Raw genomic sequence first — 18,812 nt, 5'->3', positions numbered from 1 at the left:
GAAACGATTTATTTGCAATATGTTTATATCCTAATTATTTGCACTTCCAAACTTCATATAGGGATGAATCATACAATACGTATCCAAAAAATTCTACAAACAGCATTTTTTTCAGCACGTGCAAGGAAAGTGATTTTTTACATTGAAAGAAATTTCCATACAAAGAGAAAAGTGAAATTATATTAGGCGTGACAGCTCATCGACAGGGACACTATGAGAGCCACAGCTTACCCAGGAATTCATGTGTGGGGATTTCCAAAGCTCAACGAATATGGGCAACACCGCAGATCGGAGTTGTACCCCATTGCCTGCATAGATTCCTGCATTGTTTGTGAATAGGTTCCTGTACTGCTATTTTAAAAATACCAGGTACCACATGACCTTTGAAAGGCTCATTAATAGAACCAACTGATGTAGATTTATTATTGGTATCACTTCTATATGAGTCAATGCTGTTAGGTATTACTATTATTGTTTGGGTTAGTACTGTTAAAGGCCCATTCCAACTTATTTTTCATGAATTATTGGATAAATGCTATTTATCATAATTATTGCCATTACGCATACTGTTTACGAGCTCTTGCAAGAGTCAGGATTTTTCTTTTTTAATTGATGATTGTGTAAATTAGACTTTCTAATTACCTTTTTCAATAACTTAATATTAATCATTATTTAATAATAGTTAATAATATTATCAATGGTGATACTAGTAGTGGCTTTAGTAGTAGCTAATGACTTGGTAATGTAGTCCGCTCTGTTAATGCACCTTCAAGGAGCCATGGGTGACCATAATATTCATTACCATCATTCTTTGATGTATTACTGTAATATTCAATATTAATAATATTAAATAATTATTATAAAAGCACAAATACTTTTAAAAAAATCAAAAACCATGTAAGAAAAATACTTGCGTTGCTACTACAATCACTAATAACATTAATAAGGGCACTAATTATGCTAATAGTATTCGGACACTTGACAATCTTTGCGAGCTGGACTTAGGCACCAGCAGACATGATAATGTCGAAAAGGAGGCGCGGGAAGGACCTGACGTCACTATTTGAGTTACTACTTTTAAGAGACGTGAGCTCACGCTGCTTTTCACGACGACAGAAAAAGTAACACACTACTGGGCACAAAAGCTACACGATGACTGTCGCTGGTGGCTTTTCGATTACTTCCCCATATATACGGAAGGATCCTTAGGGATTCTGGGGTTCAGGCAAAGTAACAGCACTACCAAATACATATATATCCGGATTCATTTAATTTAACTGAAAATGTGAAATTATGAACAAAATACTCAAAATATAACTACTGAAGCATTTTTAAATCTGAAACATTTAATTGAAACCGGATGTAGACAATATTTCAGCTGCCTAACAGTCCTCAAAGACTAGTTTGAATATTAGATACACAGAACAAAGTGAAGGAGGAAGGAAACAAGGAAGAAGTGGCCTCAGGAACTCAATCTGCGACGCTTCAGCCTTTCAGTGGGTTCCAAGTACATTTCATGAGGACCGGAAGTGAGTCTAAGTAAATAGCGTCTGCGCATGGGTGAGGCGGGGCTAGTCGGGGCTGGACTGAGAATTCCCTTCAATGATAGGAAGGAAAATGTGTCCATTGGATAAAGGTTTTATATTAGGAGGTTGTGCCTCTAAATCTCATACTGCAGAGACCTGAATAAGAATTTTTGTGAAATTCTCTCTCTATTCAATAATAATATTAATAAGATCTTTATTGCTTGATTAACAAAAAAAATCATTGCAATTAAAACATGTTAACAATCAGACAATACATAAAAAAACATTGACACATATAAAAACTGGCCAACACTAAAATTGATTGTGAGCTGTTTTTCTTTTTCTCTCTATTTTTTTTTTTTTTTTTTTAACATGGTACTTTTGATTCCACCTCTCTTCTCTTCATTTTAATATTCATTTAGGGATAGTTTAGATGGCCCTACAGTACTTCCCAATTATTTTACCGCTACTGACATAAGATCACACGCCTTGCCATCTAGATCCTCAATTCTTGCAATGCGTCTGGCAATGAACCAGTGTATCAGTCAATCAAGCGCACAGATAAATCTTGGCAATCCCATTTCTACCCAAATATGTGCTCAACGACTCCTTACGTGCACACGGTCCTTCAGTGATGGCGATGTTGTCCAGCGCGGTGTCAAAGTATGGCGTGTCTCCTCGGACGGCTTCCATGACAATCTGCAAGAACCAACCAACATGTCAGTAAAGCCCCGGTGCAGGGACACAGCCCTGGGCACTTCTTGGGCACCGGTGGACACTCTAGCTAAGGCTTGGCTACAACCTCAGTGCTGCATTTCAGCATTCCAGGGCTTGCTGTCAGGGACTCTGATGGCCTCTGATGGCCTCATGTAAATGTAAATGTAAATGTATGTGTCTTGTAAAGCGCACTGCTGCCCTGAGGCGTCGTGGCGCTGTAGACCGCTGGGGAACCCGTCCTGGCTACCCCTGTGAGATGGTCCCTCCTGGGTATCTCCAAGGTGAAACCAGGCATCCCCGGCGAATGTGGGGGGCCGTTGTGGAGATGAGGCAAGCTAATGCCCAGAGTTGCCGAGTGTGTTCCTGGTTAGAGTAGGTACCGAGGCGAGAATTATCGAGTCCGTTTTGACCCTGGTCCACGACCCTGCCGCGTCGGGAATTGAACCCTGGTCCCTGGCCGATTCTCTGCTTGCGGATCTGCCGCCTCTAACCAGTGAGCCACACCTCTCACAGACATGTCACCGGTACTCTGGATAGGGATTCCTCCTCTTCGGTCTCTTTACCTGGATTCTATTCTATGTCCTTTTATTTTGTCACATCTAGTTTCTTCTTTACGGCTCACTGTGTGCTTGTTCTTAGTATCTTTAGTCGCGTCTGTGGGAATTGCCAAGTGTTGTTGGCCACTGTATTGGCCTCAAACTGTGACTTCACTCATCTTATTCTGCTCTGTTCTAATTTCCAACCCTCTCAGTTTTCTCATTGCCTTTCTCACCCTAGGACAACCTCGTCTTCTGCACTACAGCTCCCGAGTTCCTTGCACCCAATGAATGTTCACCTTTGCATCCTGCACTGCTCACCTCCAACCATCTTCTGATGTATCCACTTGCAGCCTGCAGTTCTCACACATACATGTATGTGTCTGTGTGTTGTGATGTATGTCTGTGCATGCATATTTACATGTATGTTTATCCATAGCTGATCCATATGTACCGTATGTCTGGCTATGCTTGTGGATGCATGTATATTTCACATGTGTGCACCCTATTTAATCACTTGTTGCATGAATTGTGTGTTCACCTTACAAATATCAAACCTATTAGCTTTGCCAGTGCTTGTTGTTTATATGTCAAGAAACAGTCTGGTGACAAGGGAGCCTTCATTATAGTGCTTTATTTCTTTCTATGCAATAGTAATTAAAAAGCGACTGTAACAGACTCCTTTGCCATCCTAGCTTCATTTGACACAGAAACAAAAACATGATTGTTGTAAAGGCAGGGGAGCCTTCAAAACAGTACACCTTTCATTTCCTTGTCTGTCTCTAATGTGCTTACGCTGCACAAGCACATTAAACCCAGACCTACTGGTTTTGCCAATGTTTGTTTCAGGGAGGCTTGTTACACCGCATAGACGTGCTGAGTCTTTCTTTTTTCAGTTATCTTGATAATATTGTATATTTAGCACCAGTCTTTCTTCTAGCTCATGTCATTATAAAGTAAGGTCTCACTGTAGCATTTTACTTTCATCCTACTTTTGTGGTTCCACCTGGCTGGCACCATCTTTTCCTTTGTACTGTACAGCTGTTTTTCTACACAGTACAGTGTTATATAGATGTCTCAAGAGGTAAATATATTTTTACCTCCCAGGTAGGGTTCCTCCTCATATCTTCCATACATTTGAGGCCTTCAGTAAGTTCTAGAGAACCTCCAGGGACTGTGTTGTGGGATTTGCTCTTCCACAGGATCACACTCACCTGTATGGGGTTATTGCTGCAGTGGGGTACCGCCACTGAGCCCCGGAGCCAGGCGGTGCTCTGCGTGCCCCCTTATACCTTCCATGACTTTGAGGCCTTCATGGAGTTCTAGAGTACCTCCAAGGCTGTGTTGTGGGATTTGCTCTTCCACAGGGTCACACTCACCTGTATTGGGTTCCCGCTGCGGCGGGGTACCGCCACTGAAGCCCCAGAGCCAGGCGGTGCTCTGCATGCCCCCTTATACCTTCCATGCCTTTGAGGCCTTCAGTAAGTTCTAGAGTACCTCCAGGGCTGTGTTGTGGGATTTGCTCTTCCACAGGGTCACACTCACCTGTATTGGGTTGCCGCTGCGACGGGGTACCGTCACTGAGGCCCAGAGCCAGGCGGTGCTCTGCGTGCCCCCTTATACCTTCCATGCCTTTGAGGCCTTCAGTAAGTTCTAGAGTACCTCCAGGGCTGTGTTGTGGGATTTGCTCTTCCACAGGATCACACTCACCTGTATGGGGTTATTGCTGCAGTGGGGTACCGCCACTGAGCCCCGGAACCAGGCGGTGCTCTGCGTGCCCCCTTATACCTTCCATGCCTTTGAGGCCTTCATGGAGTTCTAGAGTACCTCCAGGGCTGTGTTGTGGGATTTGCTCTTCCACAGGGTCACACTCACCTGTATTGGGTTGCCGCTGCGACGGGGTACCGTCACTGAGGCCCAGAGCCAGGCGGTGCTCTGCGTGCCCCCTTATACCTTCCATGCCTTTGAGGCCTTCAGTAAGTTCTAGAGTACCTCCAGGGCTGTGTTGTGGGATTTGCTCTTCCACAGGATCACCATCACCTGTATGGGGTTATTTCTGCAGTGGGGTACCGCCACTGAGCCCTGGAGCCAGGCGGTGCCCTGCGTGCCCCCTTATACCTTCAATGCCTTTGAGGCCTTCAGTGAGTTCTAGAGTACCTCCAGGGCTGTGTTGTGGGATTTGCTCTTCCACAGGATCACACTCACCTGTATGGGGTTCTTGCTGCGGTGAGGTACCGCCACTGAGCCCTGGAGCCAGGCGGTGCTCTGCGTGCCCCCTTATACCTTCCATGCCTTTGAGGCCTTCAGTAAGTTCTAGAGTACCTCCAGGGCTGTGTTGGGGGATTTGCTCTTCCACAGGATCACCATCACCTGTATGGGGTTATTTCTGCAGTGGGGTACCGCCACTGAGCCCTGGAGCCAGGCGGTGCTCTGCGTGCCCCCTTATACCTTCCATGCCTTTGAGGCCTTCAGTGAGTTCTAGAGTACCTCCAGGGCTGTGTTGTGGGATTTGCTCTTCCACAGGGTCACACTCACCTGTATTGGGTTGCCGCTGCGACGGGGTACCGTCACTGAGGCCCAGAGCCAGGCGGTGCTCTGCGTGCCCCCTTATACCTTCCATGCCTTTGAGGCCTTCAGTAAGTTCTAGAGTACCTCCAGGGCTGTGTTGTGGGATTTGCTCTTCCACAGGATCACCATCACCTGTATGGGGTTATTGCTGCAGTGGGGTACCGCCACTGAGCCCCGGAGCCAGGCGGTGCTCTGCGTGCCCCCTTATACCTTCCATGCCTTTGAGGCCTTAAGTGAGTTCTAGAGTACCTCCAGGGCTGTGTTGTGGGATTTGCTCTTCCACAGGGTCACACTCACCTGTATTGGGTTCCCGCTGCGGCGCGGTACCGTCACTGAGGCCCAGAGGCAGGCGGTGCTCTGCGTGCCCCCTTATACCTTCCATGCCTTTAAGGCCTTCAGTAAGTTCTAGAGTACCTCCAGGGCTGTGTTGTGGGATTTGCTCTTCCACAGGGTGACACTCACCTGTATAGGGTTCTTGCTGCTGTGAGGTACCGCCACTGAGCCCCGGAGCCAGGCGGTGCTCTGCGTGCCCCCTTACACCTTCCATGCCTTTGAGGCCTTCAGTGAGTTCTAGAGTACCTCCAGGGCTGTGTTGTGGCATTTGCCCCTCTCATACAGGGTCACACTCACCTGTATTGGGTTCCCGCTGCGGCGGGGTATCGTCACTGAGCCCCGGAGCCAGGCAGTGCTCTGCGTTCCCTGCACACCCCATATCTTCACCAGACCAGAGGAGTCCTTCAGCAGTACATTCAGCTGGCTCTCAGTATTGAGCTCTATGCCATACATGTGGTAGTAAAACTGCACGCAGATGTCCGACGAGGTCGTAAAGGATGGACTGTCAAGCCTTATGCGTTGTCCCTCCTCAAGGTTGCCTGACTCCAGGTGGATGTAGTATCCCTCTGCAAGGGAAAGAAAAGCCAGGGTGTGAAGGGCTCTGCATAACAGGCCAGATAGCTCAAAATGTCCCATGCCCGGTGTGAGATTTACAATAGGTCTCATCAGGTTGCAGTATGTAAATTAGTACCATGGTCATTGCTTGATTCACTGCGCTTCTGAGCTAATGAGAACAGCCACACACAAAAAACGACATGAAAGAAAGTTTTGAAAGCGGAACAACACGGAAATAGAAGAACAAAAAAGAGAACAGCAGATTATGAATGAAGAAAAAGGAAAATTACATTAGCATGTAGAATAAATAAATAACCAAAATAAAGACATGAAGAATAAAGAATGAAAAACAGAAAGAGAGTGAGGAGGAACTATAAAGGACAGGTGAGGGGGCTGCATTTTATCAGGTCCCAGCAAAGATTCCCTTTTGATAGGTGGTTTCCATGTAGCAGGGACCTCTGAAGGTGTAATGAGTTGGGGTCTGGGAGGAGATTATTGAAGCTTCAATGGACATCCAGGCCACCTCAGTGTTAGCTTGGGACCCCGATGCGGGCAGAGAATTGGCTTCCTGTCCCCCATCTCAGAGAGATGCCCCTGACATCAGGCCGAGTTGAGATGGAGAGCTTGGACAGATCACATGAGAAGTGATGCAGCTGCCTGGAGCTATGGGACGTTTGCCATGAACATTGAGATGTTAGTGGTACAAGGAGAGTTACTGCCACAGAGTAGGCGCTGGAATCGTCTTCCAGGTTCTGGAAAGCTGGGTGTCCCAGAATAGGAGACACCTCCAACAATTTAAGTGCTTTCTTCCCTCCAGAAGGTAGTGGTTCTGGCCCAACCAAGAAACAAGACAGAATTGAGACCAGAGAGTCGTCATCACCAACATGCTGTCGATAGTACAAGCTAACCTGATTATTCCTGAAGAAGGCCAAAAGTGGGGAGAAACGTGTTTATGTTTAGTCCTCACATTAAAAGAGGCTGTAATCACTAAAACGGTTACAGCCAATATAAAGTGCCTCACAGTATTAAAGGAGAGTTCCTGATATTGCTTGCCTTTTATTACAGTAGACCTCAGACAGTAGAGTCCAATAGGAAGCTCTTACTAGACTATCCTGTGAAGGTCGTGAAGGAAAAGGGATAAACCAGAAAGACGGCCCTTTGAATACAAAAAATATGATGGTTTAGGTAGTGACACTTTTTGAATAGAGAAACTGGTTTCTATAATCTAAAAAGGGGCTAAAATTGACCATAAGAAGGTGCTTGCTTGAGTTTCGCAAGACCAGAGAATTGAAGGATTTAGAAACATTGAAAAAGGAGGACCAAAAGGACGCATCAGAAAGATTACAGGACGCAGAGTCCTTGCCTATTTATATGCCCACGAACAAAGGTAGTGGATTCTATGTCTTTCTATTTTGGCTCCTACAACGGACTCCAAAGAGACTATTTCAGAGGAAGGTACCGCACCAGCTGCGATAAGCGATTCGAAGAAGGGCAATGCTGTCTTGTGAGCGGCTTACAGGAAGTGAGACACTTCAAGGGGGCAGCAAGGTGTTTATGTTACTTGATGTTATTAGGTAGACCCAGTTCTTTTCCACCGCTGAATGCTTGAGCCAGGAAGCGCTCTGCGTGCCCACCATGCCTGAGATCTTTGCTGGCCAGAAGATTCCTTCAGCAGCACAGCCTCGTGGCCTCAGTGTTGATGTCTGTGCCCTACGCGTGGTAGATCTTGTAGACCAGAGCTGAAGTGCCTACAGGTGAAGCCAGAGAAGCGGGAACACCTCAAATATGGCAGCAATTGACTGCAAGAGTCAGGTGCAAGAAGCAGGTACCACAAACTGAGGAACCAGAGTGCAGCATTCAGATATCTGCGTTTAAGACATGAATGAGTAACGACAGAAGAGAAGTAGAAAAAAGCAAAGGAGGAAAGAAAAAAACAAGAGCCACAAAAATAGCAACAGTCAGAATGTGGTAAAAACAGTGAAAAAGAGGTCAATAAACTGAAAGGAAACAGACAGAAAGAAAGAGCAGGAATGATAGACATAGATTAGAAAAAGAAAGAAGAATAAGAAACAAAAATGAATGAACAAATAAATTAACAAAAGAAAGCAAGGGTGGGTGGATACAAGAGACGTGCAAACAAAAGTAAGATAAAAACGTTTTTCACATAGAAGAACGAAAATAAAGAAAACATATCACGTTAAAAGTGGGAAGAGGATTATCAATGAAAGGAAAAGGGGAAAGAATGAAAAGGGAGAAAATAAAAATGCCAAGAAGCTACATGGTAGAAGACGTACAAAGGCAGAGGTAAAGACCTGGCCTCTGGCACTCTAAGGTCGAGGCAGGTGTAAGTGGGATCCCCACTGGGGTACTTCAGTTTCTTACTTCCATCGGGGTAGTCCCCGGGTGGGCCAGTCTGTTCCGTCGGAGTAGGCACGTTGGTCCGGATCCATTCTCCATTATCGTCCTTCGACTGCGCCCAGTTACAGAAGGGGCGAGCGTTGTCATTAAAATTGCACTCGCTTGTAACAGCTGTGATGGGATAAGGAGGGCGTTAGCAAAGTTTTAGTGAGTAATAAAACACCTCTATTTATATACCCATCTCTAGCTCTTCTACAGAGACACGCTTCCCACTCAACACCACCAACAGCAAACATACTGAGTCCACCTTCTGACTCATGCTATCAACTCTCTCGCCGCAATGTGGCATGCAACTAACAGAGCTGAACTTAGAGCTGACCACACAGAAGGAGAACAACTCCCCCAAGCTACGTCAATTTGGCTTGCATGGAAGTACAATGCCGAGCTATACTTAATATATGTGTTAGGAATCATTAGCATGTGCTACAAAGAAAAGCCACCATAAGTAGCCTGTTTGCTCCCTCGAAGAGAGCTGCTGCTGAGCCAATGAAAATGATGAAGCAGGTGTCATGTAATCCACCTGATGCAGACCCAAAAGCAGCCGAAACATATTGAACGCTTTGTGATTTCGAAGCCAGATTCCATGAACGCATTTTGTAGAGCTGATTATCAGTGACAGAACCATAGTTGTTACAGATATCATGAAGGTAGAAAGGTAATAAGCATATTCTACTGCCAAGGACTGTAGGACTGATTTAGAGTTTGGTGGCCGGGCACTCCGTCACAAACGTCACGGATATCCCATCCGCCTTATTACAAGTGCTTTGGAATATAATGCACTTGTAATCAAGCTGATGGGATTTGGGTGAAGTTTGAGATGGGGTACCCGCCCAACAAACTCTAAATCAGGCCATGTGTCTTCTCCTAAATCAATAATGTGTGACTTCAGAGAGGAGGCAGAGTTCAATTTAAACACAATGCTGAAGATTTATCACAAACCTATCCTCATTTCATTCTCAAAACACAAAAATATAAGTTCAAGAAGATGGAGCCACCCTCAAATAAGGAAGCTGTAAGGTCCAAAGTCTCTTGTGCAGCAGCCCCGTAACCCACTCCTCCTGATTTCACACAGTCACAAGTTCCCAGAGATGTGTGTCACAATGTTTGGGACAAGCTGTTCCTCTTAGAGTACTCGCCTCTGCAGGGGATGAGGTTCAATGCGGACTTCTTTTAAATATAGGTGACTGATGTCGCCATGTCTGGCGACTGGTGGAAGCGGATTGGTACATTTTCGGACACACACGTCTTTTGACCACCATCTCAAATTGGGGCGGCTGCCTGCGTGAACTCACTGGACCCCTCCCCCACTGCTTACCTCACCTAAGTGTGTGTGTGTGCCTGCAGCGTGAGTGTGCTGTGCATGAGCACACAGGCCGCTCCACGTGAGGATCAGTTTGTCTTGGTGTAGCCCCATAGACCCGGGTTACCATGATAAGCAGTAGTGGGCCATTTTTGGTGTTGGATCCCTTCATCTTGCGACTCTGCTTTTTCTAGCCCCCATCCCCAGGCTTTAGGCCACTGAAGCTATGGTTACCGGTCCCGCTTAGGGTAACACACTAAAGTGTGCCAAAAGTAATGGATGGAATGCTTGAATTAATCTCAACCATTGATAATCATTCGGGCCGCATGCTAAGCCATAATTGTTTTGCCCACAGTGCCACCTCAGTTTGGGCCCAGCCATATGCACATCAGTCTTGACGGGCCGGCCTGTTCCCATTGGAGCAGGATCAAGACTGATTTGCATATAGCTGGGTCCAAACTGAGGTGGGTGTGGACTGGGATGTGGCCACAGTAATTTCCAGTGGCTGAGATTCATTCAAGCATTCCATCCATCACTTTTTGTTTACTGTGTTATGGAACGTGGGCCTCAGCATGGGTTCGAGACACCGTGATCTTCAGGGTCTTTGGTTATCTCGGGACTGGACTGGACTGGACCTGGAAACGGGTACTTGAATTAGTTTTGTGTTTTCCGGCATGTGCAGCAAGCCTGCAGGTAAGTGTTTTTTATTATTATTTATTTTCTTTCGTTTACCCCTATCCCTGCCCGCTGGCCCCTCCATCCACTTCTGCCCTTGCCCCTCCAACCCCGTCAAGTTGCAGCCGTCACTGCCTCTAACAGTGCCTCTCATCTCTCCTTAGCCCCTCTCTCACATGTATTTAACTTGTTTTATAGCGCCTCTCATACCAGTGTAGGGTGTCGGAGCATTTTACATCACACACACATACAGAGACAATGAGTCATGAGTGTAAATCAGGGTATAGAAAATGTTACATAAGGCAAAGGGGACTACAAGGAGCAGGATTCACGTATCATACATACAGGGAGGCACTTTTTAAGAGTCCTTGGTCTGGGGAAGCACAAATTCAGAACATAACACAGTGGTTAGGGTAGACTTTACTCAAATAAATTTTTTTCTACCCGAAAAAAAACCTTTTTAGCAAAATTAGGATAAAGAAAGACTGGGAAAAAAGCATAACTTTCTAACCTAGATTATGATTGTGACTATAGGGGAGAGGAGATGGCCTAACGGCTAGGGAGGTCGACCTCAAATCTGGGGAACCGGGTTCGAGTCTCGGCAATGACACTGAACATCCTGTGATTCGGGTCAAATCACGTAATCTCCCTGTGCCTAACAAAAATTAATGGGTTCTCATGTAACGCAACTGGTGATATGTAAAGCGCTCTGATACACGATACCTTGGGGTGCAGTTTGCGCTATAAAAAACTCTGTGAAAAACAACAAAAAAACTTATGAACTGCACAGTAACAAAAGGATCTCTGTGACAAAAGCAGTAACCCACTTAGCTATGCACATAAAATACTGTTCTGTGATCTGAACAGTGCATGCTCTTTGCAGCAGGCACATTAACCCTCTGTGCTACCTTTGAGGAATCAAAACTTCCCCTAGACAAAACTGCCCTCTTAAGCAGGTACATTAGTCACCAGAGTTATCTTGACACTTTTATTGTTGCCTGAAACTGCTGGATATACAAGGAACTCACCAGTGCTTTTAAAACTTCTGCACCGCTAGAAAACCAGCCTTCAGTAACAAAAGTGCCCCCCGCCCTTCCAGAATCCCGGGAAAAGGCCTGATGCCCCGTACGGCTTTGGAAATAGTGTCCGATTCACAAAGGACTTCAGCACTTGTGGCGGAGTCTCCGCAGTCATGGCGGGGCACCCTCACTCATGGCGGGACCTCTGCAATGCAACTGCAGTTCAGAGGTCCCGCCATGAGTGAGGGTCGCCTGCACGAGCGAGGGTCCCCTGCATGAGCGAGGGTCACATGCACGAGTGAGGGTCCCCCGCTCGAGTGAGGGTCACTTGCATACGTGATGGTCCCCTGCCATGAGGGTAGAGGCCCTACGTGTATCGGGCCCCAAGTGTTTGTACACATTGCCACCAATCCTACCATGAAGGTCATCACCTCTGCTCCCCGCGTTTGCACTCCCTTGCGCTTGTCTACCTGAGTGGAGTACCCTTCTGGACCCTGCCTCGTGTTCCCAGAGACTGGGAATCCCCAACCTGGGGTCGTATTATGGTAAGTGTGCATTTTCATTGTTCTAGCCAGGCGCACCTTTAAAAAGGTGCACCAGGCGCAAACAGTGAACCTGCGCCCTATTCCCAATGAATGCGCTGCCCCCAGGGCAGCCCCAAACTCGCGCTGTAGTGCAATCCTGTGAAAAATGGAGCAGCCGCTTTAAAGCAGCTCCGTATTTTCACAGTGCAGGCGCCAACCCGCCTGCACTTTTGAAGGGGATTAAAGATCTCTTTGTAGGCGGGTGCAGTCAGTGACCACACCCGGCTGTAAGGGAATGTCTGGGGGTCTGTGGGACACCCTTTCCCCCCTCCAGAGGACTGCCCTCAGGGGGCGCACTGACCGTGCGCCACCTTTTAGGTAGCGCACTGTCAGTGGACCCCTTCTGATGGATTCTTTGCCTCTGCACCCGCGTCTGTAATCCGGCGCAGGCACAGAGGCAAAGGGATTCCCTCATTTACATGGGGCACGCCCCCTGTAGATAGCGATGGCGCTTTATGTGCGCCAGTGCTATCAGTATTACAAAAGGGGTTGCACAAGCGTCTGCGGACCCTTCTGTGGTACCAAAGTGCCTTTTGCGCCCCTGGAGCACTCTATGTAATACGGCCCCTGATCCGCACCCATCCCCAGAAATGTTTTACGGCATGGGCAAAGTGGGCAAACACTTAGGGCGCCCACCGTCCAAGGGGCACTCTGGGAAATTGACCTTCTCTCTGGCGCACGTGTATATTTCCACCTTCATCTTTGTCGTATCATTCAATACTGTTAGGCAACACAGGGCTTGTATTAGCCAAAAATTGGCACTAACTTTCAAAGTTGCTGCAATCAGGGGCTCCCTAGTATTTCTTTCCCAGGGTCCCCAAAATATTTCTTGTCCCCAAAATCCGCAATTCTATGTGTTCATCACAGTCAGATACTGGTGCCGAGGGCACTCTGCGACAGTGCAGTGAACTCAGGCTGTTGTTAACTGTGACACATTTCCATTTTACCCCCACGTCAACCACTTCGGGGTTCAAAGCTCTCCTCTTTCTAAAATACAACACAGTTTGAACTATCGAAACCATTTAGGTGTTCAATCACTAACAATGGTTAAGCCATCGTTTTAGTCATTCCCGTTCTCCAAGTGTGTGTGCACTGCCACCTCGTGGCAGAAATTGAAACTGCCTCTAAAGCTGCTCATTGAGACCAACGTGTTGGTGCCATGGTCTCCGCCATTTCTTATAGAGTTACTGTGCAGCCTGATGAGAAACCTGCCAATAAATAAATGGCTGAGATCAGAGCACCCGTTTAAAACCTGTACCCTGAAAATATCCTACCTCCACCTTCTGACAGGTAGTAACTTCCTAAAGCAATCTCTTCATTCACCCGTGTGTGGCTCATCTTTGCCCGAGCAGCAAGAGCTGCAGGGCGGGCGCTGACGGTAATCTGTGTAAGGCTCCTGCCAACAGCAATAATGAGTCTTAATCTTACATCGTTAAGGCAGGCCCTGTTTCTAAGCACCAATCAATGGACTTTAGGGCAATTAATCCAGATAATGGAAGTATCAGGGCCTCGCTCTGAAATTCAGATTGCATAACAAAGTATTGCATAACAAAGAGACCACAAACCCAAGTGAGACACTCACCTTACAGGTGACTCCTGGAGAAGAATAAAGTCACAAGACTGGTCCTTGGGGACACAGAGGTGAACCTCACGGATACAGCGCTTGTGCCATTAGCGCTGCGCGCTCATTGCAGCGAGTCTAGGCGCTCACGGGGCAGCATTAAAGGGGCTTGGCCTGCATGTACCTCTATTAGGAACTCACTCAAGAGGCTTTCTGTGGATCAGACGTAGCTCTCACTACCAAGAGGTTAGAGACCACCAGTTCTCACATACACCCCTTCCCCAGTTTGCTTCTGAAAGACGCCCTCTGCTAGTGGCGTTGAGAAGATGCCCAGATTCCCAAAGCAAATAGCCTTTTTTAGTTCTCCGCTCCAGACAGCACACGTGCTGTCTTGAAGAGACATGTTGGGGCAGATTTATGAGCCCCTTGCGCCACTTTTGCGTCACTTTTCCCATGTTAAAAGTGACGCAAAAGTGGCGCAAGCGGCTCATAAATCTGCCCCGTTGTATATACTTTGTGGGCTTCAGTCTGCCAAGAAGCTTCCCATTTGCCGTCTCCATCGTCGCTCTCTTATTCTTTCTCTCTATTTGTCCATGGCATGCATGCGTCATGCGGCATGCCCCTTCCTGTGTTTAGCCCTCCCTGAGAGCATGGACCAAGTACTAGTATCCATCCCCAGCTGCCATTTTAAGGCCTTTATTATTACCTTCTTTTTTCTTTGGTTTGACAGCACTCTACACAGTGCTCGTGCTTTTCTTGCACGGGAACGTTTCATCGTTGGTCATCGGCTGCTTGCAAAACAATTGCACACCAGGTGCAACACAGTGTCCAAACACAAACAAGCATGCATTCAAAACGGGAAACAACCTTTACAACGCAGTCATTACATCACACTACCTTTACACAGCAGTCATTACATTGCAATATCCTTTACATCGCATGTCATTACAACGCAGCCATTACATCGCATGTCACTACAACTCATGTCATTACAACGCATGTCACTACAACGCAGGCATTACATCGCAAGTCATTACAATGCATACCATTACAACGCATAGTACCCTTACACTATCCAACACCTACCCTACTGTTGCACTCACTGGAGTTAGAATAGTAATTTTTACCCCTACACTATCCAACACTTACCCTACTGTTGCACTCATTGGAGTTAGAATAGTAATTATTGCCCCAATACTATCCAACACTTATCTTAACTGCGATGTAATGGTATGCATTGTAATGGTATGCGTTGTAAAGGTATAATGCGATATAATGAAATGCGTTGTAAAGGTAGTTTCTGAAAATGCGATGTAATGGCATGCGATGTAAAAGAATGAATTGTAAAGGATGTTGCGATGTAAAAACTGCGTTGTAAAGGCATGCATTGTAAATGTATGCGTTGTAACGTCATACATTCCTAACAGCATTGCAACTCCTCTCCTTTTTGTAATAAACAGCTTTTCCTCGTGCTTTTCTGTAGCCTCCTACCTACTTTCCCCAGAGCTCGCTCTACGGTATGGTAGAATGTAAACACATCCCAAGCTTGTTTTGAAATTGTTTTTTTCTCCCCTCTCACACATACACTCTTGCTTCACGCAGCTGACAGCCGCGCAACAGATCACCATCTCTGTGAAGCTTTTCCAAGAATACCGGTGGGACACTAAAAAGGGGCAACAACTAGGTGGGAGCAGCAGATTCGCTTTTCCGTACATCAAGATGGCATTGCTCCTTCACCTAACAGCTTCGGCATGGGAATGCTTAATAAACACCCTGACATCGAAGTTGCGGCAGAGAGTACATCGTCACAGGGAGGTTCGCTCCTCGGAGCTGAAGAGCCTATCAGCAGCCACCCCTCCTCTTCCCACCCCACTTATTCACCACTAGAGAAGCAACGTGTAACCGGATCTGTGCCCTATGCAGCCTGCAGACTCTGTTAAGTTTAAAAAGACATTTTCTCCACGACAGCATTTTTGAGGGTCTTTTGGGGCATATTATCAAGCACGGCGTTAAAATTATCGCCGCTTTAGTGGCAGAAACTGCCGCTAAAACGGCGATAATGGGCTTGATAATATGCCCGTGAGAATTCCAATAGAAGCCCATGTTGACACCAGAACATGGGCTTTTATTGGAATTCCCAAGGGCATATTATCAAGCCCATTATCGCCGCTTTAGCAGCAGTTTTCTGCCACTAAAGCGGCGATAATTTTAACACTATTTCTTGATAATATGCCCCCTCGTTCTTCTGAATTTGGTGCAGATATACATGTCCTGCATGCTGTATTCACAATAATTGGTGCTGACGTACAAATGGATATATAATTAGATGTTTAAGTCACCTATAAAATCAGTTATGTTAAACAAATTGTAAAGGGAAGGGTAGAAGACAGTAACATTGACAATGGCAATAGCTCTCGGACTGTCATGACCTATTTGCTTTGCCAAGGCTTGTTTACTAGTGAAAAGCCTCTGTTAATATTCACAAAAGGCTGCTTTACACGTGTAAAAAGATGCACTCATGACTAGCTTTTCAAGTGGTTAAATCCATCAGAGCAGTTACTGGGCGTTGCAGGGTCAGAAAACCCAAACAGTCGAGGAACAGCTATAAACTCCCAGGGGCAGATTTACAAGCCCCTTGCAACACATTTGCCATTTCTGTGGCGCAGCGGTGGCGTAAACCATGCGCCATGTTGCGACGTATTTACAACGCGACGCATCTAGGGAGATGTGTCACATTGTAAAGCCCTGCGCCACATGAAACCTGCATTAGGTTTCATGTGGGCGTTCCGGCTTAGGGTGGGCGTTCCGTCGCATTAAAGCCTCGTAAAAGTGAAGCAGTGAAATCTACAAGATTTCACTGAGTCACTTTTCTGAGGCCGCTTCGACAAAACCTTACGCCTACTTGAAGTAGGCATAAGGAGTGGTGCACCACATTAGGTATGGGCGGCCACTGTGCATTGCTATAGCCACGTCGCACTTGTGACACGACTCCAGCCATGCGCCGCCCTTACGCCACAAGATGCAACACGCATCGGCCTATCCTTGAGCCACGGTGCGCCGCATTGTAAATGCGACGCATCTGTGGTGGCGCAAGGAGAGAATTGCATATCACATCTTTTCTGGCGCATCGCTGCTGATTTGCAGAGATGCGCCAGACCTTGTAAATCTGCCCCCTAGTTTGTGGGTATTTACGTGCCTTTCTCAACCTATAACAGCAGGGCACAGAGAGGAAGTTTTCACTGGTCTAAATGCAAGCTCTCAGCGCCCTGCTATCAGGGCAGAAAGGGGCACTCCTCACTGGACTAAACACAGGCTCCCAGCTCCTTGACATCAGGGCACAGAGGGATCAGAAGCAGACTCCCAGCTCCCTGACATCACAGAGGGGCACTCCTCACTGGACCAGATATCAGGGCACACAGAAGCACTCCTCACTGGGCCAAACACGGGCTCCCTGCTCCCTGACATCAGGGCACAGAGGGCACTCCACACTGGACCAGATATCAGGTCACAGAGGGGCACTCCTCACTGGACCAGACGCAGGCTCCCAGCTCCCTGACATCAGGGCACAGAGGGATCAGAAGCAGACTCCCAGCTCCCTGATATCACAGAGGGGCACTCCTCACTGGACCAGATATCAGGGCACACAGAAGCACTCCTCACTGGGCCAAACACGGGCTCCCTGCCCCCTGACATCAGGGCACAGAGGGCACTCCACACTGGACAAGATATCAGGTCACAGAGGGGCACTCCTCACTGGACCAGACGCAGGCTCCCTGCTCCCTGGCATCAGGGCACACAGGGATCAGAAGCAGACTCCCAGCTCCCTGACATCACAGAGGGGCACTCCTCACTGGACCAGATATCAGGTCACAGAGGGGCACTCCTCACTGGACCAGATGGGGCACAGAGGGGCACTACTCACTGGACCAGATATCAGGGCACAGAGGGGCACTCCTCACTGGACCAGATATCAAGGCACACAGAAGCACTCCTCACTGGGCCAGACACGGGCTCCCTGCTCCCTGACATCAGGGCACAGAGGGCACTCCACACTGGACCAGATATCAGGTCACAGAGGGGCACTCCGCACTGGACCAGATATCAAGTCACAGAGGGGCACTCCTCACTGGACCAGATATCAGGGCACGGAGGGGCACTACTCACTGGACCAGATATCAGGGCACGGAGGGGCACTACTCACTGGACCAGATATCAGGGCACGGAGGGGCACTACTCACTGGACCAGGTATCAGGGCACAGAGGGGCACTACTCACTGGACCAGATATCAGGGCACAGAGGGGCACTCCTCACTGGTCAGATATCAGAGCACAGAGCGGCACTCCTCACTGGACCAGACGCAGGCTCCCTGCTCCCTGGCATCAGGGCACAGAGGGGCACTCCTCGATGGACAAGATATCAGGGCACAGACGGGCACTCCTCACTGGACCAGATATCAGGGCACAGAGGGGCACTACTCACTGGACCAGATATCAGGGCACAAAGAGGCCCTCCTCACTGGACCAGACATTAGGGCACAGAGGGGAACTCCTCACTGGACCAGATATCAGGGCACAGAGGGGGACTCCTCACTGGATTAGATATCAGATCACAGAGACACACTTCTCACTAGATCAGATATCAGAGCACAGAGGGGCACTCCTCATTGGATCAGATATCAAAGCACAGAGAGGCACTCCTCACTGGACCAGACGCAGGCTCCCTGGCATCAGGGCACAGAGGGGCACTCCTCGCTGGACCACATATCAGGGCACAGAGGGCACTCCTCATTGGACCAGATATCAGGGCACAGAGGGCACTCCTCATTGGACCAGATATCAGGGCACAGAGGGCACTCCTCATTGGACCAGATATCAGGGCAATGAGGGTCACTCCTCAGTGCCCTGATATCTGCTGTTTTAAGGTTAAGGAAGGAGTGTCAGCCGCTCTTCGGAATGCACGTGATCTGGATGTGAACGTACACAGTAAAATGCTCCTGTAAGATAGCTTAGAGGGTTAATG

The 18,812-nt window shown here is 47.6% G+C and overlaps 1 protein-coding gene across 1 annotated transcript in view; it reads right to left on the bottom strand.

Moving 5' to 3' along the window:
- LOC146782980 (IgGFc-binding protein-like) overlaps positions 1 to 18,812 on the bottom strand; it is a 334,560-nt gene that overhangs the window by 283,817 nt on the left and 31,931 nt on the right. The window contains exons 3-5 of the mRNA XM_085639314.1: positions 8,618 to 8,764; positions 5,978 to 6,246; positions 2,141 to 2,225 (exon numbers count right to left, since the gene is read on the bottom strand). Of these exons, the coding sequence (XP_085495440.1) occupies positions 2,141 to 2,225; positions 5,978 to 6,246; positions 8,618 to 8,764 (501 nt within the window). The remainder of the gene's footprint in view (positions 1 to 2,140; positions 2,226 to 5,977; positions 6,247 to 8,617; positions 8,765 to 18,812) is intronic.

Source organism: Triturus cristatus, chromosome 12 (assembly GCF_964204655.1).
Source record: "Triturus cristatus chromosome 12, aTriCri1.1, whole genome shotgun sequence".
In the NCBI taxonomy this organism is placed as follows: Eukaryota; Metazoa; Chordata; class Amphibia; order Caudata; family Salamandridae; genus Triturus; species Triturus cristatus.
The sequence above is the reverse complement of the archived record's forward strand: the minus strand, read 5'-3'. Positions and strand labels throughout refer to the sequence as shown.